This window comes from Paroedura picta, chromosome 12 (assembly GCF_049243985.1).
Source record: "Paroedura picta isolate Pp20150507F chromosome 12, Ppicta_v3.0, whole genome shotgun sequence".
NCBI classification, from domain to species: Eukaryota; Metazoa; Chordata; class Lepidosauria; order Squamata; family Gekkonidae; genus Paroedura; species Paroedura picta.
The window spans coordinates 15,244,171-15,270,728 of NC_135380.1; the positions used below are offsets into that span (position 1 = coordinate 15,244,171).

Below are 26,558 nucleotides of genomic sequence, written 5' to 3' on the forward strand. Positions count from 1 at the left end.
TGGTTGTCAATAGATTCCTCTTCCCCTCTTCACAATCAATGCACATTAAAAAGTAATGCTTGTCCTGCTGAGCAGGAACTTTCACCACATCAAAGTAATGTGTGAATCATGCTTTAAAAGAGAGGGTTTAAGGGGAAAATTCTATTTGGATATGGTCTTTGTATCCCCTCCACACAAGTCATCAGACATTAAGAAATGAATTTGCAGATGGGCTGCCCTATGCATATTCAGATCCTTCCCACTTCATATATATATATAACACTAGCCTCCCCCGCCCTGCCCACAGAGATGGCTGCATTTAATAGTTGGGTAAAGGGATAACCCCAGCCTCATGATTTCTATAAATGTCTGTCATTTTTCATTGGCTGGTTGGCTTGGAATGTGTAAATTATCTTTATTTCATTGCAGTAACAGCCATAACAGTGAATGATCTGATAATTCCTCAGCACTGGAAAGGCCTATTATTCCGAATTGCATTTTTATCGACTCTCCCCTCCCATCCCCCTGCTATGAATTTTCTTTCCCAACATGGAAGTGTGAAAAGAGAGCAAGGGATTTAATGGAAGCATTTGAATCGATCCGTCAGCGTGAGTTCCTAAGCCACATGGGCACAGGCAGCTGGAGCCCACCTATCTCCCAAGGACAGCTACCTGCATAAAAAGACTTTTAATTAATAGGAAGCCAAGGCAAGGTGAAAATTGCATGGATTCAGTCCATCTCAAGTGGCACTGTCAATCATCCAACCGTGTGCATTAATTACTCAGACGCAAGCCCCCTGCACCCAAGCCCTGCTCTCTCTGCTCCGCCTTCAGAGGTGAAGTCGGTGGCAAACAGAGACAAGAAACTGCCTTTGCAGGAGTCTTTGTCTACCTCCTCTTACTCCTCACTTCATATTGTTGTCTCTCTGCATGCATATTGAAACTGAGCTCCAATGCAAAACACAGATTTTTATACTGCCCTTCCCTTTGGCTCTGGGCGGTTTACATAAAACATTTTGCAACATTTACATAGAACACTCTCAAAATCAATATAACAATATAACAAGAACAAGAACAAGAACATACCAACTAGAACAGTATTTTGACAATAACTTTGATACTCCCTCAGTAGGTTTGGTCCCTCAGTCTGGGGGGGGGGGGACCTGTCGATGTTATGGGTCAGTCGGCCTCACCAAATGCCTGGTGGAAGAGCTCTTCAAACAGCCTGGCAACAATGCATACCAGGAGCTCTGAAGATAGCATGGGCACAGTTACTTGACTCCCATATATAAGAATTTAACATCTGAAAGGGGCTAGGAGTACCAGATTAGCTGTTCACGTAAGCATATAAGAAAAGCCTCCTCGTTCAGACCAATGTTCCATTTAGTTCCCAATCCCACTTCCCACAGTGGCCAGTTCAGTGCCCCAGATGGAACATAGCACTGGGTTATAATGCAGTGGTCCATCTGTTGGAGCAGGGGTAGTCAAACTGCGGCCCTCCAGATGTCCATGGATTACAAATGCTGGCAGGGGCTCATGGGAATTGTAGTCCATGGACATCTGGAGAGACATCTGGACATCTTGTAGTCCATGGACATCTGTGTTGGAGTATAGCATTGCTGTGGAATTTCATGCTGCAATACTTCTAACTTGCTGCACGGCTTTTTCCTATGCATGCTAGTAAAAATAGAAGGCTGCCCTTTCGGAACGCTTTGCTGCATGTAACTCCTGTGCCTCCTTCTTTCCAGATTTACGGAAAAACTTTGAACAAGACCCCCAGGGGAAAGAGGTTCCTATTGAAGGGATGATTGTTCTACACTGTCGGCCACCAGAGGGCGTTCCTGCAGCTGAGGTGAGTGGTGATCCCTGCCGCGTTTCACAAAGCAAAGAAACAGGACTAGTTAGTCACCGTCGTTGAATCAGGTTGGAAGAAGAATGTGGAAGCTCGACTGACCAGAGCACTCCTGTGCATTACACATAGATCCCTGCTTTTTCGGCCCTAGAAGAAACAGTCGGGCATGGACAAAAAATGGTGCAAAAGAGTCTCCAAAATTATTTGATTTCAATACTGCCCAAGCTTTGCAATATATTTGGAATGTTGCATTATACTCGCATAAGCAGTCAAATAGGAAAATGAAATGGGGGGTGGAGTGGGGATATTGCCACAGATGTTTTGAGATGAAGACTGGAAGTGATGTCACATGACTGTGTAGGAACTGACCAAATACATATGGGTACTGAGTGGAAGTACCAGCTGCGAGAGTAAAGGAAGTTCTTCTCTGGCCTCCCCATGTCATTGCAACAAAGTGTAAGATTTGCTTTCTAATCTTCTCCCTTCCATGCTCTCCCCCCCAAAAAAAAATATTGGCATGCTTACATGCTTAGTTCATCTTCATGTAATAGAATCTATGGCTCAGCAATTCAGAACATCCAAATTTCTTCCCCAAAATGTGGGTATATTTCCATGGCAGTCATATTCTTTTTTTTAAAACTATTTTAGGATTGTTTACATTATCTATTTATATATTGTTTTCAATTCTTTGATGTGGTTCATCTTGGATCCCAGATGTCCAGGAGAAAAGTGGGCATCTTACTATTATTAAAAAAAAATACAAATACAATGATTTGGGCATTACAGGATGTGGTGCATGCCCAGGCCTGCACAATATATATTTTTAGGCTGCTGCAATCTTGTCTGAAACAAATGTTAGTTAGCTGATTTTGTTATGAATTTGCATTCCAAGCTGCTCACCCTGCTGCGACCCCTGTGAAAGGGTTGTTCAACCCCCAAAGGGGTCACGACCCCCAGGTTGAGAACCACTGTTGTAAAGATTCCAAAGAGTGCTCCACCTCATCTGAAGGTAGTTTCTCTAGGTAGTATGTTCTGTACTTTAATTCAAGTTCATTTAGGAGAATCTCTCAAATAAATTCTGGAATTGCATCAGGGTGGATAGGCTGCAATTTTTTCCCTTTCAGTTTGTTTGCATCATTTCTTTTCTCTGCAATCGTAGTAGTCACATGCATTTATTCCATCCGGGTGATGATGTATTTATTTATTTTGGCTTAGTGCAATAATAGAGAATCCTTAATGTATTTGTTTCATTGCCAAAACCAGAATTGGTAATTCAAGACTTCACAATCTGGGGAGTATAATTCATGAGGGTTTTTGCAGGATCCATCCCAAAACTAATTCATACATTGTTTTGAGTATCTTGGAATTAATAATAGAGGTGAGAACATCCAATAGAAATTGAGGGAGGGCCTCAGTTGCCCAGCATGAGTCTATCTTGAGAATCAGGAGCTCCTTTTACAGAAGGGCAGTGGTTTTAGGTAACAACTCCAGGCTAAAGCTTTGGGTTATACTGTGGCCTATTCATTTCCCAGAATGCAAGAGGTATATCTCTGTTGCTGCTGCTGTTTAGTGCTTATAAACCAGAGACTGGCTCCTTCACATCTCACTTGAAATCACTGTGGTATCTATTAACTGGGTAGACAGAAAAAGAGGGGGAGAAATAAAGTTTAAAGAACAAGAAGCACATTCCGTTCATTAGTCAGAAAGCCTGCTGAGGAAACTGGTCTGTGGGATGACTAATGAGGCAAATTGGGAGGGAAAGTAATGGACATGGTGCCAGTGAGCTAGACATATTGTGTTGTGCGTGTGTGTGTGCGGGGGGGGGGGGGGGCAAAGCTGATCAATAATAAGGAAAGGAAGAAGATGTTGAGTTTAGGGCTAGAGGAAAACTACAGGGCTTTGCTTTGGTTTTGCATGGGGCTGAAGGGGGTTTGGAAGACAGTGTGTGAGCATTGAGCTCTCTTTCACCTCTGGTCAACAAGTGTTGGCAGCTTTTCTATTGTTTAAACCCCCCACCCCACACACACACGGACATCCACACACACACAAAGCTCTGCACAGCTTGTTTGACCAGAGTCAACAGTGGAGCAAAATAAATGTTCCTTGAGGAAGGCTGCCTCAAGCTGCTTCTGATACTCAGAAACTCTTTCCTACTTATGACTCAAGAATCTTTTCTATTAGAAGTTTGGCTCCTTTCATTTAGTGGTGAAGCTCGGTAATTTTAGAATCTGAACTCTAATTTCTGGAGATTAGGGGGTGAACCCTGGGGGAAGGTGGAGGGGGTGGAGAGGAGAGACTTCAGTGGGGTATTATATCATAGAGTTCACCCTGACAATCAGCCACTTTATGCAGAGGAAATGATCTCTGTAGCCTGGAGGTCAGACGTAACACTGGGAAATGTCCAGGTGCCACCTGGAGGTTGGCAACTCTAGTCTACACTTTCCAAGATGGACCGGTAGCTTCCCTTGGGATAAGGCAACTTCATGTGTCCATGAGAGAACACAGTGCTTTCAGTTATATCTGCAAACTCCTCCTGGATTAGCAACATAATGACTGGACAGTTGGCATAGTTTGCATTTTAAAGCTTTAAACAACTATTAAAAGCTCCAGAAGAGCCATTAAAGGGAATGCAAATTAGTTTTGAGGGGAGCAATGCATATGCAGGTTTGCAGGATGTTGTGGTATAGTGAAGGCTATGAATAGCAAGCAAAGGAAACTGGAGTATGTGGTGAAAGAGATTCAATTGGTGTTTTAAATCATTCAGCAAACCATAGGAAGAGTGGATTGGGTTATTTATTGCAGTTAGAAAAAAAAGATTAGGTTTTTACACCCCACTTTTCATGACAGGAAGGATTCTCAAAGCAGTTTACAATCCTCTTCCCTTCCTCTGTCCACAACAGATACCCTGTGAGTTAGGTGTGGTTAAGAGAGCTCTAAGAGAACTATCACTGGCACAAGGTCCTCCTTCATGTGGAGGAGGAGTGGGGAATCAAACCAGGCTTTCCAGATTAGAGGCTGCTGTTCTTAACCACTAAAACAAGCTGGTGCCTCTCCTCTTCCAGGCCCATCATTGGCCTTTTTTTTTTGGGGGGGGGCAGGTCAACATGACCATATATGGTCATAAGGTAAAGGTAAAGGTATCCTCTGTGCAAGGACCAGGTCATGTCTGACCCTTGGGGTGATGCCCTCTAGCATTTTCATGGCAGACTCAATATGGGGTGGTTTGCCAGTGCCTTCCCCAGTCATTACCGTTTACCCCTCAGCAAGCTGGGTACTCATTTTACTGACCTAGGAAGGATGGAAGGCTGAGTCAACCTTGAGCCGGCTGCTGGGATCAAACTCCCAGCCTCATGGTCAGAGCTTCAGACAACATGCCGGCTGCCTTACCATCCTGTGCCACAAGAGGCTCTTAATATATGGTCATATCACCTGATAAATGTTTAACATTTCAAAATGTTTAACAATTTAAGATGGCACTCATCATTTTTGCAGGGTCTTTCTAAATCAGCCAAATCACTCAAACCATGCCCAAGTTGTTTTGGGTTTCTCTGATTTGGCTCCTTTAAAGTGATGGGATGAGTGTATGTATATATATATATATATAAATTAACTTCCACCCATTCAGGAAATCCTTCCAGGGAGGTCATGAAACCCTGGTTGAGAAAGCCTGTGGTAACATAACCAATGTTACATTTTACAGAATTTAGTGGCTAGCTCTGGGGTCAACCTGAGAGGGGAAGGGGAAGGGGGGGAGAGTGAACATGGAACACTGATGACTCAAAAGGGCATAAGGAAACAATATCTGCCATTGGAAATTTCTCACTGGAAAACTGCCAGTTCAGATCCAAGGAGGAAAAAAAAACATGGAAAAGGGGGAATAGGAAAATGAGGGGTTGTTGTTGTTCATAGAATCACAGAATCATAGAGTTGGAAGGGCCATAGAGGCCATCTAGTCCAACCCCCTGCTCTACGCAGGATCAGCCCAAAGCATCCTAAAGCATCCAAGAAAAGTGTGTATCCAACCTTTGCTTGAAGACTGCCAGTGAGGGGGAGCTCACCACCTCCTTGTTGTTAGGTGCAAAGTCGTGTCCGACCCATCGCGACCCCATGGACAAAACTTTCCACACAACTTCTTGCCACCCCAGGAGTAGAGCCAAGTTTAGTGCCCCGTTGGACAAGTTCAAAAGGCAAATGTGGGGTAATGGGGCACTAAACCTGGCTCTACTCCTGGGGTGGCAAGAATTTGTGTGGAAAGTTTTGATTATTTGAGACTTTGGTTTGCACTTGTGCGGAAATGGTCAATGGTTATAACGTTGCAAGTGGTTCCTAAATGGGGAAGCACCAGGGGAGGATGTAGGTAGGGATAAGGTATGATTCAGAGGCAGAACATCTGCTTTGCCTGCAGAAGATCCCAGCTTAAATCCTCATCATCTCCATTTAGAAGGATCAGTTAGACCTGTGCCTGGAACCTTGGAGAGACAATTCTGCTTGTAGTAGACAATACTGACCTTGATGGAGCCGTGGCGGAAAGTCAGTTCTGTGTTGTTCAGGTATGCTTGTCTCAATGTTTATGGATTTCAAGAGTTATTCAGCAGTCAACTAATTGACAAACGCTTTTGAACAGTGCAGGGATGGTCAGTAAATTAGTGACATGATTAAATTCAATTACATTCCCTACTGTGCTCCAAAGGATAGTGTCACTGCATGTTACTTGTTTGTTTCACAAGAACTGTGTTTTATTTTCTGTATGAGATGAGATGAGATAAAGACCAGTCACATTTCTCTCTGTTTCTCTCTCTGTCTCTGTCTCTGTCTGTCTGTCTGTCTGTCTCTTTCTGTCTGTCTGTCTGACTGCCTGACTGCCTGTCTTGCTTCCCTTCCTTCTTTGAGGCCGAGACACTTCTGCCTTTGTAGTTCCTGCATCAATGTCAAGCTTCTTTTCTTTATTTCTAAAGCTCTCCACATCTCTTCCTCTGATGAGGGTCTTTACACACAGCCTTTTAGGTGCAACCTCTTGAAAGCAGATCAATCAAACTTTATTTATGATTTTCACTAGTTCTTTCTCCCCATATTCCAACATCCAAGCCATGTAAAAAAAAACAAAAACAGCAAGGATATTATCCAGTAGGCTGCATCAAGAAGTCACACAATGACCGTTTATGCACTGGGAACTTCACTGCCCCAGCTCCTGCACAGGAGCACAAATCAGGGGTGGATGCACCAGGCCAAATGCTCCCCCATATGGATGCAGGAAGTGGTGGGGCAACCTGCCATGACTAAAACTCCAGCCTGCAGCACAGCATGAAACCTTCAGTGCATAAATGGTCTAGGTATCAACCAGTTAAAAATGAATTTGCTATGTTCCCCCTTCGTACTTTTATACCAGTACTTTTAAAATGCTTCATGAATATAGAACATTTATGTTACAATTTTCCACCTGCTATGTAAAGTGTTCATTAACAAATGGAGACCTAGGAGTGTATGTAGGTATTTATTTAAACAGAAAGGCAGAGACTCCAGCAAGAAAAATGTTCAGTTGGAATTCATAGGCAAACTTAACACTATCAAATACGTGCTGAACAGGGACTGCAGGTGGTTCACTGAAGAAAGAAATTATCCTTCCTCATAGATCTACCGTATATACTCACATATAAGCCACTTATTGGCCATTGTATGATACAGGACATTAAATGACCATTGGCCTGCACTCAGACTCTGGTTTCAACTCTTTTTTTACCTATGATATTGAATTTTGAACCTTCAGGTCTTTTTTGTACTGCCCTCCCTCTGATACACAAACTTACACACATTTTTGCCCATAGAGCAGGCCCTGGGGCACAAAAGTGTCTGTCACAATACATGCGTTAAGCATTAAGACGCCACAAGAATCTTAGGTAAAATAACTGAAATATTAGGTAAAATAATTGAAATGTAACTAGTCCACTTACAAAATGAAGTAAATAAACTAGAGAAACCCACACAAATTCGATATATTCCTTGTATTCAGCAGTTGTGTTAGACTGATTCTCTTCCACTGGCAGAATGCTCATTCTGCTGGATTAAAGTTTAGTAGAAGTAGGATACTTGGGATGAATTTAACAAGTGCACCAGGAAAACTCATTAGCAGGACAACTATTGCTGTCCTACAAATAACTGTGCAAGATCTTCCCAAGAGCTCATGTGACACTCCGAAAGGTAATGTAATCACATTCTTCCATTTGTGCAGGTGGCTGCAGAACCTCTGCAACATGTGGAAGAACATCTTTGAGTGCCATTTGTTTCATTGTGCAGTTCGTTCTTTCCTTGAACAGAAGATTCCTTCTGCTTTCAAGAAGCCTCCTTTTGTTATAAGATCTCACAATCCCCCCTAAAAATCTTTATGCTACTACCATTAAAACCCAGTATCACTTTTTTGTTTGTTTTGTTTATCAAAGTAGGAATTAATGTAACAGTTCTTGAAAACATTCAGGTTTATACTGTGGCAAGGCCTCAAGAGCAGAAGCTTGAGCAATTCTGGCGAAGTCAAAACGTAAATCTCTGTATGCCCTTATGTAGATGACCTATGGTAGACCAGCTTTAAACGCTAAGCAAGACCAGTTCTGGTTAGTACTTGGATGGGAGGACACCAATGAAAGTTCAGGGTTGCTATGTGAAGTCAGGCAATGGAAAACCACCTCTGTTCCTCTCTTGCCTTGGGTCACCATAAATTGAATGGGATTTAAGGGCATTTCTTACCACCATATCTCTATGCTATCATCATTGTATGGAATATTCCTGTATGGACGAATGTGTGGAACATTCCTCGTTTAAATTTAAGTAATTTTATTACAGCAATAGGTGATAATAAAATAACTGAAAAAGATATTTGATACAGAATTAATTTCTAGAGGAAATGCTCTACCTGTTTCTCATTGCTAATTTTGTAACTCATCTGAACCATTCCAGGGGTTAACCCTTATGGCCACTAAGATCCTCTTGACTCCTTTTCCCTCAATTCATTATTTTGAACTATAGTACTTTACATTTACCAGCTAAATGAAAAATCTATCTTTCATAAAAGTTAGGAATGATGTCCAATAAAAAAGCGACATTTTAACAGCTTTCCACAGATTAAAATGGTGGAGTTCTCAATAAACCCTGATTTACTGGTGTTGGCAGTAAAATGGTTATTGCTGCTAATAAAGTCTGTAAATCCTAACAGGTCATATTTGCTTTGGACAATAAAACTTCCCATAAAAGGCTCAGTGTATAAGGCTAATTCTCTTCACATCAAGGTAAGCAGACTACTCAGAGTAATAATTCATAACCTTCAGCAACTTGGCCTACATTTAAATAAATGCCAGTGTGTTCCCCCACAACAGTAGAACTTCTGGCTCCACAGACTTTTATTCTGGCAGGTGTGGTAATATATCTGCAAGATGGCTCATGCAAATTTGGCCTGGGTTCTTTTGGCTGGGAAAAGTTATCCCAGAGCAGCCCCAGAGGGATGGACCAGATCCAAAGTGATGAAATTAATGCAAAAGAAATTCTGTCTAAACATCCAGAAGAAGTTTCTCAGTGGAATAGGCTTCCTCGGGAGGTGGTGGGTTCTCCATCTTTGGGGATTTTTAAACAGAGGCTGGATGGCCATCTGATGGAGAGATTGATTCTGTGAAGGTTCAAGGGGTTAGCAGGTTACAGTGGATGAGCGATAGGGTTGTGAGTGTCTTGCATGATGCAGAGGATTGAACCAGATGACCCAGGAGGTCCCTTCCAACTCTATGATTCTATGATTGAGACAGGTGTTGTGATCAGCACTACTTCTCTCTTTGAAAACCTTTGATGCCGTGCAAATGGTTTTACATGATAAAGGTTAAGCTGATTAGAATAGAGCACTTATCTTTTGATTGAAATAATTATGTTGTGTGTAGCTTGAGTTTTTTTTTTAATCTGTGCATTTCTTTTTATCAGCCAGCCTTTGACAACATCCTGTGCCTTTCTTTTCTTATCAAAATGTTGCCAATATGCCTGTCTGCTTAACTGAGAAAGCAAATATGTCAGGGGAGAGGGATTGACTCTGCCTTTTTATAAGTCAAATTGAAATAAACAACCCTGGCTTGGGGCAAACATGGATGTTTTCAGCAATGCCATATCATTAGACTTCACAGAATGTGTTTGAAAGTATCAGGAGATACGCTTGTTGCTTCTTCCGACTCATGAAAGTCACAAACGGTCTAGAATTCAGGACCCGCTTGAGCCTTCATGATCTGAACAGTGGAAGGAGGATATCTCGGGACCAGAGCCGTCAACTAAAGAACGATGTCGGTTCTGGGATTTTTTCTGTCTGTTTATTCATAACATAAGACATCTCTCCTGAGCCGTCGTTGAGTTCTAAAGAGAATAAAGTGAGTGGAAAATGTATGAAGCACATACTACAGTAGATCATCACTGTTCACAGGAAATCTGTTCCTAGGATCGCTAGGGAGGCAAGAGTCTGCTACCAAATTTCCCCCAAAATGCAATTGTAAATAATTATACTGATGGCATGATGGACGTAAAAACAGTCTGGAACCCATATCACACAGTTGGAACACAGGATACAAGTAATCAAATTATGGGTCTGAGAACAGTGAGAGCCTGCTTACCACCTTGTCAAAGGGCCTTGGGGGGAAAAATACTATTTTATCAAAAACAAAGCGAGAACCCAACAGTTTCATCTTCCAAAAATGAAAAGTCATATCAGCATGAGAGTTGTAGGCCCCTCTTTAGAAAGGTGCCTGAAGCACAAACAGCTAATGAGAATGGCCTTTACATAGTGGATTAAGACTTCTTTGCATTAAGTATTATTGCGAAATCATGTTAGCTTGGATGTTGCCATCAAATATTTGTGTTCCCTTTTCGCCTTTGCGCCTCTATTTTTTTCTCATTGTTGAAAACCATAGCTTCCCGGGGGGTGCTGGTGGTGGGGATAAGAGTCATGGATGCATACTGCCACAAATGAGGGATCCTTGAGCCCACAGTACTCGTGGGCTAGTCAGCAATGCATGTCCTTGTCAACAGATTGTTTTCTTCCCTTTCTAGCCAGTTAAAAAGAGAGGGAGAGGGGGAGAGAGGGAGAGAGGTAGAAAGAGATTTAATTCCTCACTTTTTACTATCCAAAGTAGTCCCAAAGTGGCTTGCAAAACCTTTCCCTTCATCTCCCCATAACAGTCACACTGTGAGGTAGTTGAGGCTAAGAGAGCTCTAACAGAACAGTTCTGTGAGAACAGCTCTAAGAGAACTGTGACTAGGTCACCCAGCTGGCTGCGAGTGGAGGAGTGGGGGAATCAAACCTAGTTCTCCAGATCAGACTCCACCACTCTTTATCCAGTACACCACGCTGGTTCTACCATAAGGTTGAAAGATCACATAGAACTGGCTTCCAGTAGTTCAAGTGTTATTGCAATGATATGGGGTGAAACCCAAAATGCTGTCTTTTGAAGGTGTTGTTGAAACATCATTACCCTACTGCAGTGTTCAATGCAGTTAAATAATGTAAACGCTCACAACAAAGGAGCAAAAAAAAGCACTGGGTTGTATCCAACCACTCAGTTCCCCTCCCTTCAGCTCCTGTCTCACAAGTCTTTTGCCCATGCAAATCCCTTAATCCACAGCATATCCTTTTATGTGGACGGGACCACCTCTTTCCTTTTAAGCTTGGTTAGAGCCAATCCAGTTTTACCAGACAAGTGGGAGAGCAGAGAAATCAAGCATTCTTGGACATGTTTTGTAATCGGTTAATGGTTTAATGGTTAATATGGTGGGTTGGAGCCAAAGGTTCAGGTTTGTGTTGTGAGTGTCCTGCATAGTGCAGGGGGTTGGACTAGATCAGGGGTAGTCAATCTGTGGTCCTCCAGATGTTCATGGACTACAATTCTCAGGAGCCTCTGTCAGCAAACGCTGGCAGGGGCTCCTGGGAATTGTAGTCCATGAACATCTGACCACAGGTTGATTACCCCTGGACTAGATGACGCAGGAGGTCGTTTCCAACTCTATGATTCTATGATTCTATGATTCTAAGGTTTAATAATGGTGGAGTCCTCCTATTGCAGAAGAGGCATATTTGACCAGGGAAGGGCTCCTTGACCAGAAGAAGTCCTACCAAAGAAATGGATCACATAAAGCAAGGTCTGGAGTAAAGAAGGGAGTTGGGTGACATCAAGCAGAGAAACTAGTATGATCCAGTCTACTTTCTACTCCTGTGTTAATTCTGCCTTTGTAGGGTTCAGTGGGGTTGACAGAGTCCAGGAGGATTTTATTTGCACGCATGTAAATGGCAGGTTTAAGCATATCTATAACTTTATTCATGTTCTGGATTGTTGTTGTTTTTTAAAAAAACAAAACATTAAACTGCTTAAAATTATTCTCAACCAGTTCGAAGTAGCATTACTAGTCAACAAATTATTATTTTTATAAAAAATAATAGTGAAGCAACAAACAAGCAAAGAGTTAAAGAGAAGTATTCATGAACTTCAATCACAACTTAAGCAAGTGTAATGGACTGATCCCAACTTCCCTGTTAAAATTATATTTTAAAAGCACACAAAATTCTGCTGGTCACCAGGAGGATCTGCAACGAATGACACCCCCCCCTCATTTTACTTGCAAAATGACTCTTTATGAATGCCTTGCCTTAATTACTCTTGAGAGTTTTGTTAACCTCTAACTATATAACAAAATATTTATAAAATATCATAGTAATTAAGCATGCAAGTAGGTGTGGATAGTTCAAATTCAGAGGCAGTCTAGATTAATAGAAACTGGGTCATTTAGTTTCAAGAAAGAAAGAAAAATAATATATTTCTGAACTCCCCCCCCCCCTCCGTGGGCATGTAATCCAATTTTGCATTAAGTGACAAATATCTCAGAGCCAAAGTCAATTTCCCATACTCTGCCCTGATACTGTGAATAAAAATTTTAGTTTCCATGAGCTCTTAGCATATCTCAGGTTGTTAATCAGGTATGTATGTTGCTGCCTCTCATGGGACTTCTTGATGCTTAATTATCAAGTTGTAGGTTCCTACGTTGGACCGGAACCACCAAACTGGGAAGAGCGATTTTTCTTCCCTGTATCAGTTCCCCATCTTTAACTGGCTCTGGGGAATTGATGTTTGCCTCAATGAGGTACACATAAAAGTTAAGTTTATATATATATATAAGTAGCTTGAAGAATATAAGTAGCTTGAAGAAGCTTCACAGCATGAAACATGGTGTGGTAGCCAGTAATTTGGAATGTGTGTCTGCGCGCGCGTGTGCTCATGTGTATCCATTTTCAGATGATGGTCCTGGACAGGGTTGCCAGTCTCCTAGTGGTACAAAAAGACTGACTTGTACAAAGGTTACACAGTATAAGAAAATACAGGAGCAAAAAGCTGCACCAAGCAAATGTCTTCTTATTTTCTTCAACTCTATTTACAAGTGGAAGACTTGGCCAGAGCGCTCCCTGGTTCAATAAAATACTTTTACATAATAATTTTCTGCAGTGAGAAGTCTCAGCTAAGAAATAACAAAAATATAATATGTATTGTCTTCTATAGTAAAAAAAATAGTAATTTAGCACAGTCCTTTTATGTTGATTATAACAGGTTCCAAAACAGCGATAAATTTAGCCCAATATTCTCTGATCTTTGAAACATTAAGGAATCATACTGTCATACAGCTGAACAGTTGGCATGTCCTACCTTTGAAGATGTGAGCCACAGTTACTGTCAAAATGTCAAACTACTGGACTCCAGCCACACAGCCCAGAAAACCCACAACCAGCAGCTAATTCCTGTTAACACTGGCATCCCATTGCAACTAACTCCAAAGTAAATACATGAAGGATCTTGCTCCGATTTTGATAAGCAATGGGAAAAGCTATTAAAATACAAAAGAAGCAAAACCAGTTGGATAACCAATATAACATATTACTGTATTCCCATTACGTTTATCTTCTGTTTTTTTTTTTGGGGGGGGGCTGGGAAATCAGCTTTTAGGTACTCTGGCTATGAAAGCTGGAATGTCCTTTCCAACCAGTCTGTTCTGTTTAGTAATTTGAAAAGGACATTCCTCTTCCAGGATTTGCTGCTGCCAGAATAAGCTTCCTTACCATTTCGCTGCAACGTTAATTTAACGGAGGGCGAGTTAGATGAACCAGTTCTTAAGGCTTTAGAGCTGTGTTTGTAGGGATCAAATTAATTTGTAGATAAAAGAGGCAAACCTGGCATTGCCGATGCATCATGCACTGACACAGCGTCGGTTTAGCAAATAGTCTTTAAGCTGAATCCCGTATTAGTAAAAGCAAACAATCAGGGCGGCTTGCAAATAAAGAGCCAGAGCACTATAATTCTGTTCAAATGTGGCACAAGCGTGAATCAAGGCACAAGCTCAGATTCATGCCGAGGCAGCTCAGACTGTAAAGTTGCCCTGAATAGCCCTGTGCTGTTCCCGATTATTTCAGCAGCAAGTTTCAGCTCCCTGATTTGTTTGTTTGGGGCGGCAAAGAGGGGAGGAAGAGGGTTTTCTGGGAGAGGAAGTGAGACGATTCAGGAAGCTGTTGGCAGATTGGATCGGTTAGTTTGAGTCCAATGAAAAAAGATCAGAGGAAAAGATCTCCAGTAAACATAGGGCCAAAGAAGCCACTCCATCCCCATACACGCTTTGACAATATAAACTTGAATCCTGAATTCGCTTTCCACTTACAGAAGTTAGGGTGATTCTTGTTGAAATAATCTGTTGTGGGAACAGCTGACAGATTCCGAATGGCAACGGGCTCTGGTTCAGAGGCAGAGAATCTGCTTGGCCTTCAGCAGGTCCCTAGCAGATCCACTTAAAAGGATCAGATGAGGTGAAAGATCTCCACCTGAGATCCTGGAAAGTCACTGCCAGTCTAAGTACACGATACTGACCATGATGGATCTGTGGTTTGATTCAGTATAAGGCAGCTTCATGTCTTCCTTCCTTCCTTCCTTCCTTCCTTCCTTCCTTCCTTCCTCCCTCCCTCCCTCCCTCCCTCCCTTCCTTCCTTCCTTCCTTCCTTCCTTCCTTCCTTCCTTCCTTCCTTCCTTCCTCCCTCCCTCCCTCCCTCCCTCCCTCCCTCCTTTCCTTCCCTTCCCTTCCCTTCCCTTCCCTTTCCTTTCCTTTCCTTTCCTTTCCTTTCCTTTCCTTTCCTTTCCTTCCCTTTCCTTTCCTTTCCTTCCTCCCTCCCTCCCTCCCTCCCTCCCCCCCTCCCTGAGGAGGCTGTGCATAATTTTATTTTTCATTCCACTTTTTCTCCAAGAAGTTCAGGACATGGTTTTCCTTTCCTTCATTTTATGTTTTACAACAAAACTGTGAGGAAGGTTAGATTGAGAAACAACAACCAGCCCTAAATTGACTGGAATGCAGGTTCTCCCAGTCTTGGTATGATAGTCTTCACCGTACTTTACTCTAGTGTGGCATTCTGGCGCTGTGTACTAGCTTAGCTTCTCTTTTTGGCAACTTATTGCCCATCACTTCAGTCACCACCCTTTGGGTTGGTGGGGAGAAATCAGTGAAGCAGAATCGATAAGCAGCTTATGGGCTTCAGCTCCAGAAACAAAGAAGAGGGATCCTGCACCTGACACTCAGTGCATTTGGCTGGAGAATCCATGAGGCTTTTGACAGCTTACCTAGTGAGCAAGCACCACTCTTGTGGCTGTTAATTAAGCTCCAAAATCACAGTCAATTTTCCCAGCCCAGACAGATCAGGGAACTGGATCATATCCCAGATAACACAGAGACACACTCTCCAGCATCACTTGTTAGGTGGCCAAGCATTAAAAGGGCATTCAGGATAGAATTTAAAAGCTCTCCTTTCCTTGTTTAAAAAAAAATGAAATAAATTATTTATGAAATTATTTATGAAATAAAACATTTTTCCACCATATCAACTGGGTACTGTAATTCTCAAAAGTCTGTTGCGGATCCCGCCAATAAGCATCTCTGATTATTGGGTGTGATTAGGTTGGAGACTGGAAAAAATTTTTCACAGTCAAAGAAGTTCAGCAGTGGAATAGGCTGCCTAAGGAGGTGGTGAGCTCCCCCTCACTGACAGTCTTCAAGCAAAGGTTGGATACACACTTTTCTTGGATGCTTTAGGATGCTTAGGGCTGATCCTGTGTTGAGCAGGGGGTTGGACTAGATGGCCTGTATGGCCCCTTCCAACTCTATGATTCTATGGAGTTGCATAGATGGATTCCAGTTTCTAGTACAGTGGACCTTGATTTGTTTCTGTTACTCTTTGTTCCATCACCTTCTTGAAATGGAACTGTTTCACAAAATTGCACTAGACTATATATTTTAAATATTAATATACTTGTTGACTGCTACTCCCAGGCCACCCTGGCTCCTGGCAGTTTACAGTACAATGATAAAATCACATCAAACAGAACTGGTAGCCCTCAAGCCACATCTGGACATGAGAGACAATATGGTGTAATGCTTAAAGATTATCCATCTAGGACATGGGTTCTAATCCCTGCTCAGCCACAAAGGTCATTAGGTAGGTTTGTGTCAATCATTCTTTTTGCCTAGCACACTTCACAGGGTCATCATGAGAATCACATCCTCCCTGTTCAGCGGGCCCAGGGGGTCGACAACATAAAATTCATTTATACAAAGATTTATATCATAAAATTATAAGTCATAAAAACAGTACTTGAGACCAGTGAGAATCCATAAGACTAGAGAGAGGGAAGGGTGGGATAAAAGCAAGATAGGCAGAGATGTGTAGACTTTCCTGTAGCATTGCCAACACAGTGTTGGGAAATTGCTGGAGATTTAGGGGTGGAGCCTGGGGAGGGGGAGGGTTTGGGGAGGGGAGGGACTTCAGTGCGGTAGAATGGTCTGTTCCACCCTCTGAAGCAGCCATTTCTTCCAGGGAAACTCTTGGCTGAAGATCAGTCGTAATTCCAGGAGATCTCCAGGCCCCACCTCAAGATTGGATACTGTAGGCACCACTCAGTTCTGTGGGTCTTGCTGCGGAGAAAACTTTGTAAGAACTTGAGTTAGAAGAATTGGGGGTAATTTTAAAAAGATGGCACTTCATGCATCTCTCAGTTAAAGACAGTGGCTTGCTTGAAAAGGGCTGTGACCTACCCACCAATTTGGTTCGAAATCGGCCTGAAGCTTTTGCCGAGGTCAGTCGGCCATTTGACAATCTGCCTGCATTTAACTGATTACGTACGTGCTATGTCATACTGCTTCCCTGCAACCCCCACTTCCCCTTCTGCTGTTCGCCAGTGCACAAAACATTAACATTTCACACTTAGTAAGTGACAGATGCAAGGTGTCTCTCTGTGTGCCCTGGGGCTTCCTGATGGTGTTTGTTACTGGGAACAGCAGGCAAATCTTTATTTATTTATTTTAAAAATGGCATTATCTCATAGGAGCTGTGTATTTACACCCACCACTTTACATCCGCCAACTACTGTTAAAACGTGTTCAACTCTCAAAACAGATATGTGTGGCATATGTTCTGTCTGCATTCGCGTGTTTTGATACAAATGATGCATTTTAGCTATAGAGATGCAAAGAGAGGGTGAAATGCAAATCACCTGCTCTCAAGACATAAGTTCACTTTAATGACCTGGCAATGCCTTGGAGCCTACAATGCTTTCCATCAGTGACTGGGAAAAGTTCTGTGTGCAAGCTGTGCGGTAGCAAAAGTTCTGATGCCCAAGTTGAAAATGTGACCCTGTAGCATACATAGGAACAGGCCGGAAAGCCTGCAGGAGATGCTGCTGCTTAACATGGTGCACAGTTCATACGCCGAGCAAAAATGTTGCGATGATCCAAATGGAAATCAAGCAGTTGGTTATGAGCGGTTGCATCCAAGCCAGCTTTTGAGCGCTGCCTAGCCTTGGGTTGCCAGGCCAAGTGAAAGGGGGTGGGCATAGTTGGAGGGGGTATGGCAAATGTGATTATATTACTTTTTGGATACAACCCAGAAATCACCATATGCTAAAACCATAGAGTTTCCTGGGATTCCCTGAACCGGCAACAGGAACTCAGGATGCATAAATCCCCAACCACGAGCTTGGCAGCTTGGATCTTCTCCTGTTCACCTCTTTACCACCATCCGCATCCCATATGGCTTTTGTTCATACATGCCCGGTCATCCCCAAAGTTGCTCAGAGGGGATTCCTTCCTCCCTTTGCATGTCTGAACGCGTGTTGCTTTTGTGCCTGAATTGTGTGATTAGCACTCATTTCAATTAGTTGCCACATAAGGCAAACGAATAAACCTGTCTTCGCAGGTGGTGAATTCCCACATACCACTCTTATTGCTGACTTACGATTCCTGCCCGCTGCTTTTTTTTTTTTTTTTTTTTGCTCCCTTTCACAGACTGAACTTACATCTCGACTCCTGCAGAGGTACATATTTTCTTCCTTCAACAAAAGGCGCATAATGCAGCTCTGTTGAAAATAAAACATCCTCTTTTTTTATTTCTTTACAATCCACCAGCTAGCGATCTTCTGTATTTCACGTAAGCCGGATCTGTTGTGTAGCTTAATAATCACCGGTAATAAAGACCCTACGCTGTTTGACTGCGCAAGTCTTTACATTCGACTGGTTTGGGATATTTTCTAAAGTAAAACCTATCTTTGTTTAATCTCCCGTGTGCTCCTTCAAGCGGATGCCCTGACTTAGCCTCTCTTTGTCGATGTCCTTTGCTTTGGTTTCCTTAGATGTGGCTTCTGCTACATTGTTCGGAGGCGTCTTCAAGGGCCGCTTATCGCCGAATCACTGTTGTTTCCTTTGTTGCCATACTCAAAATTGGAATGTCTTTTGTATACCTTTGTGTGCTGAAAATAAACATTGCCATTGTGTTCTTCCTCCCCCCCCCCTCTTCTTTGCTCTCTTCTATTGCTGTATAAACGGCATACGGTACTGTTCTTGCTTGCATCATTCTTTTCGCAGGCCCACAGTGCAAGTCGATGGAGGGCCAAGTTTTACTAGACTTCCAAGCAGTCTGAGAAATGGCTGCTTTTATTTACTTCCCCCAAAGAAGGGTTTTTGATCCCAGCAACATCTTATGATAGGAAACTTGGTAATTGACCAGAGTGAACTGTTTCAGTTGACAGGGGGGGACGGGGGGGGTCGGGAAACGGGATGAACCAGCCAGAACTTATTTGAACCCCAGTGCCAGCCTCAACAATTACACCTTTCTAAGACCATTCACTGGAGTCAGGAGGATGCAACTCCACTTAGGGTGGCCCGGTTGATAGAAGAAACGTAAAAATCCATGAAACCTGATGGTTCTCATTGGGTAAGGGAAGCCTTTGGGAGCCAGACACAGTAGGAGATGGAGAGTGGAGGCAGAAGAAATCGTAATTTATGGTGGGGGTATGGCTGGACGGATCCGAAAGGGATAGCAGAAGAGATTCTCCAATTGAAATTATGTTGCAGCAAAATAAACAAACAAACAAACAAACAAACAAATAAATAAATAAGGAGGGAGAAGATACCTATGACTCTATAATCACAACATTACCAGGCTTGGTATCCGAGTAATTAGAGATTCATGGTGGCTTTTTAATACATGATTTATTTAGAATTATAGAGAGATATAGAATATAGATGAGCACAGGAAATACTCCAGGGTACAGATCTGATAGCACACAGATCCCCTGATAAAGAGGCCCCAAACGCCAAAGTGTTTTTTTTCTTCCCTGTCAACCAACTATCTCTCTCACTCTTGCCTCCCTCCCCCTCTGTCTTTCCATCCCGAATTCTCATTTTTTACTCACACACACACACACACACTTGCCTTCTTCTTAAACTCAGGAAGGGTCCCACTGAGCCCACAAAAGCCCACTGAGTACCCAAGAGAGGTGATTATCATCATGGAGGGAACATTTAACATTTCACAGGCCATGGCGCCAGTCCATTCACCAAATGGTAAATAAAGCCATTCACCCCCCCCCCCAAAAAAAAAAGAAATAGTGAGCAGCATCGTGGTGAGAGGTTTTCTCATAGGATGTATGCAATGTGGAGACATATATATGCATGCATATAGAACAATAGTGGTTTATCAGGGGTAGTTAACCTGTGGTCCTCCAGATGTCCATTGACTACAATTCCCATGAGCCCCTGCCAGCGTTTGCTGGCAAGGGCTCATGGGAATTGTAGTCCATGGACATCTGGAGGACCACAGGTTGACTACCCCTGGTTTAGATGACTGGACATGCATATATTCAGACACAAATTAATTGGTCTTTATTTTTTTGCAAACTTCTTCACTGTTGCAGGAAGGAAATATGCTGTAAAAAAACAGCTGGGAGAAACAATAAATGTTCTGAAGGAACATGTAATTTTAACACGGGGGAAAGCTCATTAAAGGCCCCACCCTCCTAGGAATGGTAGCAATGAACAGGCTCCCGGTGCAGAATGAAGTTTCCGCGTTCACTAGCTAGTATCCCATCATCTCATTTGGCATTTGCCCTAATTGCTGTGTTCAAAGATCTTAAGCCACCAACAGTCATGTTGGCCTCTGCTGGCCCCTGAATGGGCTAAAACACATTTTAACCTTCTGAGGAGCTTTAAAAAGCTCCAGTCAATCACCGTAAATAGGTGGCAGACCTTAAGGGAGCACAGGACGAGAGAGAGAGAAAGTTAACATGGAGTCATCTAAGTGGGGATGCTGGGAACTGCAATTCATCAAGCCAACTAGCAAGGCCTCAACTTTATGGTTACATTTGAACATACATTTCATGACCATCTTGTTTCCTTGGCCCCAAGGAAGGGCTGCCAGTGAATAGACTGAAAAGAGGGGAAAGATATGGAAGGCTGAGGTAAGGGTGCAGTTGATACTAAAATCACTGGGCAAGATTTCGGGTTTCCCTTCTAGGGCTGGCAGATACTGGTGGGGGTAGGTGGCTTAGGGTTGCCAGCTCTAAGTTGGAAAATCTGTAAACTTGGTGGTGGAATCTGGAGAGGACAGGGACCTCAGTGGGATACAATGCCACAAAACAGACTTCCTCCACCTTTTTTACTATTGAAAAATCCCTGAAATATTATTCAGGCTCTAAGAAACCCCAGAAATGATGAGATCATGCAGAATTCCATAGGGAAGCATAGCTGTGTACATGCCCACTCAGGGCTCTCCCTTTCTTGCCCCCTCTAGGGCCATGATTGGCCATTTTGGGAGGGGTGGGTGGGTCAACATGACTGTAGTTTGTCATATCACCCAACTAAGTTGAACATTTTTTTCCAAAAATGTTCAAAAATGTTGAGCATTTTTCCTCCAATATATACATTTTCACAAAGTTCTTTGTGTGTCAGTAAATCAGTCATTTCCTAATATGATTATTGTGGAAACAAATGAAGAAAATTGCACAATGTCATCTCCAACAGGTTGATACAATAGAAAATGAGTCTCTCAGACTGAGAGCATAAGGTAGCCTGCTCAAGTTGGGCAATTCATATTCAAATTAATTTCATTGGCCTTACTGGGTACCCCACATTTCTGTTATTTGGTGTGAGGTGGCTTACGCAGAATACAGACAACAATGTCAGAAGTTGACCTTTGGTGCTAATTAGATGTGTCATTCCAGTTGCCATCTCCAGTGGGCAGAGTGTCTCATCCAGGGCACATGGAATATGGCTTCCAGTTTTTCTCTTGATGCTGAGTGTCATGGGGAGTTATGAAAACAGGAGGCATTTTCTAACATATTAGGATCTTGTTCATTCACAAGTTCAGAACCACAGTCCCCCCCTCCCCCAGAGCTGAATGCAGACATAGAATTTTCATCTCACTTCATATCCTGATTTTCTGCCTGGGCATTCTCCCTGGGCATTTCCCCTCTTCTCTAGCCAAGCTGATTACAACATGCATTGTACCTTCCCATCCTTTACAAGCATTCTTTACAGCATCCCTCCCACCTGGGATAAAAAGACTCTCAGACCTCCATTCCTACTCTCCTCTGATGAAAGGAACTTTGACTCTCAACAGTTTACAATGTGAAGCTCTTGTTGGTGTCCAAACTGCTACTGGTTGAATCTAACTAGGATCACAATATAGAAGCCTTTATGGGTGCCCCTTATTTATCGTAGAAGGTACAGTGCCGCATACGTCTTTTATCTTTAACACATGACCCAACTTGACCCTCCTCAAGGATCCACAATCCTCAAGCCCATCACCCTTATGGACAAGTGGGCTGTTCAGGGGAGGGGGTGGCTTTCTTTCCATAAGAACTGTATCTCTCCCAGTTTTAAATGTTCTACTGACTGCAGAAGCCACTAGTTTACCATGACACACAATGATGAATGTGGATAACTTGATTCTGTCATTCTGTGCGGCTCTGTACCATCAGAGGTGGAACATCCTGAATCAATATGACTAATAGATTCTGGCCCCCTGTGATAGAGTCGGCAAACAGGATAAATGATTGCATCCTCTCTAGCTCACTGCTGGTAATTTCTTCCTACTGCCTGATCTGTAATAGCCACAATGTTCTATTTGGAGGCTCTTGTCAAACCAGTCATGGACCATGAGATAGGAAGAACTTGGTCAGTTTCCAGCCGGGACTAGTTTGGGGTGATCTGCATGGTTGTTTCACCTCATTACTTCTTCAAGGGGGTGAAATCTTTATTACTTTGGACACAGAAGTGATACGTTGCAACATCGCAAGTTCTGTGCTCCATTCATTCATTGGTGCCTTTCATCATTGGAGCTTTTACTGATAATCTTGTATCAGCATCAGCCACTTTGGCTGTTCCTGGGGTGGTGTGGAGTTGCCAATAATGAATATTATTTTATTCATATCCCTCTCAGGAGCTAGTTGGTGTAGTGGTTAGAAGTGTGAACTTCTAATCTGGCATGCCAGGTTCGATTCTGCACTCTCCCACATGCAGCCAGTGTGGATGTGGTAAGCAGGGCCTGGCAACCAGTGGGAGGATGGTGTGCGTGTCCGTGTGCTATGATGCTGTCACATGCCTCTGAGAGCCAGCTTGGTGGAGTGTGGACTTCTAATCTGGTGAGTCAGGTTTTATTGTGCACTCCCCCACGTGCAACCAGCTGGGTGACCTTGGGCTTGCTATGGCACTGATAAAACTGTTCTGACCGAGCAGTGATATCAGGGCTGTCTCAGCCTCACCCACCTCACAGGGTGTCTATTGTGGAGAGAGGAATGGGAAGGCGACTGTAAGCTGCTTTGAGCCTCCTTCAGGTAGAGAAAAGCAGCATATAAGAACCAACTCTTCTTCTTCTTCTTCTTCTTCTTCTTCTTCTTCTTCTTCTTCTTCTTCTTCTTCTTCTTCTTCTTCTTCTTCTTCTTCTTCTTCTTCCCCCCATTGGAGTCCCAGGGGGCATTGGCAGATTAGTATCTGTAGAGTGCCGTGTTCTGAGGGGCATACTGGTGAAAAAAGTATGCGACTGGTCCAAGGTCACCCAGTGAGCTTCCATAGTGGAGTGAGGATTCAACCCAGGGTCTTCCAGATCTTACTCTGGCACTTTAACCAATATTCCACATTGTTGATGGAAGTTGATTTAACAAATACTAGTTGAGTTCAAGAAACTAGGAGTGAAATCACATAAAACCATAAGATTAATTGTGATTAATAAACCCTCTTGGTTTGTCAGACCCCTACACACTAATCAGACTTAGTAACTCGTTCTGCTTTCAGGCAAACATATTTGGTGTTTGGTGTTTTTTTAGTGGGGACGGGGAGATGATGGCTGAACTGAACCACTATATTCTTGCTGGAACTCCAGGGATGAGAACCATTATGCAGATGGCAAAACAAAATTTCAGAAATTGCAGTTTTATGTCTAGAATTAGGGAGATGCATTTGTATTTCTAATCCTGATTGTTTGGAGTCTGAAGAACCCCATTTGGAGGTCCCCCTGTGTGAACCAAGCCTGTGATTTCTGCTTATTGCTGCACTGTTCTCTCTTTCCTCATACAAGTTTCCTTGTCCAAGCAATATGCACTTTCTTCAGTGTTTCTTATACAGCAATAAACCCAGCATTTTGCATATAAATGATTAGCATTGTACATATGGATACCATATGTGAAGCATATTAAAACCAGGCAACATATGTACACAGTACAAACAAGTTTACAAAGCCAATAGCAAAACTGAAATTGCTGACAAAAAAAATGTAGCAAACATAAAGAGAAATGAGACAGGAAATATTCATTCATCCTTAACAAAGGTTCCAGTAGTCACCCAAGCCACATACCTGCTCTTACATTTGCATAAGGAGAAAAGAAGAAAAAGAAGAGCTGTTTTTTTTATACCCAACTTTTCACTTCCCGAAGGAGTCTCAAAGCAGCTTGCAATCGACTTCCCTTTCCTCTCCCCACAAGAGACACCCTGTGAGGTCGATGAGGATGAGAGAGCCCTGATATCACTGCTGGGTCAGAACAGCACCATCAGGGCTGTGATGAGTCCAAGCTCAGCCAGCTGGCTGCATAAGAAGGCGTGAGGAATCAAACCCAGTTTGCCAGATTAGAAGCCACCGCCCTTAACCGCTACACCAAGCTGCCCCCCCAAGCCACGTGAGAGAGGTGCCGTATACTGAATCAAACCCTGTTCTAGCTGAATCAGTGTTGTCTCTTCAGATTGACTTCAGCTCTACAGATAGAACCTCTCTTAGGCAGAGGTCTCGGTGTCCTGTTTAAAGTGCTGGACTAAGATCTGGGAGTCCTAGATTCAAATCCTTGCAGTGCTGGGATTTGTGTGACCTTGGACCAGTGGTTCTCTCTTAGCCTAGCCTACCTCACAAGGTTGATATGAAGGCAAAATGGAGGAATGTGTGCTTCCCTGAGCTCTGCAGAGGAAGGGCAGGGAAAATGTACAAAACTGTGTTTGCTGGCAGGTGCTCATGGGAATTGTAGTCCATGGACATCTGGAGGGCTGCTGTTTGACTACCCCTGCTCTTGACAATACAGCCATCCACTACCTTTTCTACACTACTGCACATTCCCACCTACTATATCTTTCCTTTCCTAAACCTCTCCCATCCGTTCTGCCTTAAAACACCTACAATACCACTTCCACAAACAGCCTGCCACCAAGGGCAATATCTAATCCACTCTTTCTAGCGCCCGTTGTATTTAAACATACAATGGGCTTTAAATCTAGTGAGAAAATAAATCAGCTTCCTTTACAGTAGCGAATTGTCTTTTCAGACGTGGAACTTATCACCTTATCTTGCCATGTCTTTGGCAGCATCCCACCACACACCTCGGATTGGTTCATCACAATCTAGGCATAAAAACACCCTGTGCCATTTTCGACCATCCCGTAAAACATCTTTTTAATTTATTTTTCTTTTAAATTAGTTCTGAGCAGGCCTTCTCGGAGTTGCCTTTTTCCCCCCTCCCCATGCACTCAGCATATGTTTTGACAACTTAATGGACTGTTGTAGACTGTGAAAAGTCCACTAAAAACTCTGCTAGTTTATTTAATGCCATTGCTTTTAATGGAAATGTAAAGCAATCTTTCTTCGGGGCAGTCCATGCTCCTATTGAATACCCATCAACAAAATATGGGGAGGGACGCATAAAACACAAACCGTTGTAGGTCCACCCAAAGCAGCTGGAGTCCTTGCTCAGTATTCTGGATGGTGTATTTATAGTGCTTACACTGAACAGTATAAAGTGTAATCTAGCAGGATAACTATATTGTAATAAAAGCACTGTGGCTCTTGCCAAAATGGCCTGTGAATTATGGTCATCACTAAACCTTGTTTCCAGTTATAGAAAACACAGTATGATTACTTAATGCGTATAACATGCCTTTTATATACTTTGTTATAGATCTTAGGCCTTATGCAGCTGGAATATCAATACTTGCTTTCCTTTGGAGGCACATTGCTTACTGATATAATAAGTTGCTGGCACTTTTTTCCCCCCCACCCAAAACATTTAGAGTGTGGTGTATGCAAAAGACCCTGATCTGGATGATCCAACCTAGCCTGCTCTCACTGGAAGCTGGAAGCTAAGCAGGGTCAGCCCTGGTTAGTATTTAGAAGAGAGACCACCAAGGATGTCCATGGTTGCTGGGCAACAAAGGGCAATGGCAAGCCACAGTAATTTGTCTCTTGCCTTGAAAACCCTATGGGGTCATCTTAAATTGGCCATAGTTTGATGGCCCTTCACGCATACATTCAGAATGTCCCAGTAGTCAATGATGCAATTGACAGCTATGCAAAGGACTGGATAATCGAGATGGGCATGAACTGGAAAAAATGCATTTCATGTCAGTAAGCAAACCAGGAAGTTCATTTGCAAACCCAAGTGGTTTGCTGCCCTGCAATCCCCATCGAAATAGACTGAAGTCCCTTTCAATGGGTTTTGCACACTGATTCCCCTCACTCAGCTGGTTTCAGGCTGTGTTGTGAGTCACTTTAAAGTATTGCACAAGACAGCCTGAAACAACTGAATGGCAGGGAGCAGGCGCTCAGCTGTTTTTCTGGCTTTTGCAGGAAACAGAAATCATAGGTTTAAAGGGACTTGTAGGTTTAAAGAAACTTGGAGTCCCTTTAGACCTCTGCCTTCCGCTCTATCCACAAACAAGTTTAAAAGTATGTGGAAGTTTGTGACGGTAGACCAGTCATGAACTTCAGTTCACAAACAACAAATGTCAAAATGTTGCTTCGTGGTTCGGTTCATGTCCATCCCTACAGGGTCAACATAAGAAGATGCGGGCAGGGATAACTAATAAAAAGAAGCTCCATCAAGAGCATCACTGCCTTC

General features: G+C 42.9%; 1 protein-coding gene across 3 annotated transcripts in view; it reads left to right on the top strand.

The window, feature by feature from the left end:
* Nucleotides 1-26,558, top strand: part of UNC5D (unc-5 netrin receptor D) — a 365,178-nt gene that overhangs the window by 199,383 nt on the left and 139,237 nt on the right. For all 3 annotated transcript variants that reach the window (XM_077307138.1, XM_077307140.1, XM_077307139.1), the window contains exon 4: nt 1,727-1,830. In XM_077307138.1, coding sequence (XP_077163253.1) covers nt 1,727-1,830 — 104 coding nt within the window. The remainder of the gene's footprint in view (nt 1-1,726; nt 1,831-26,558) is intronic.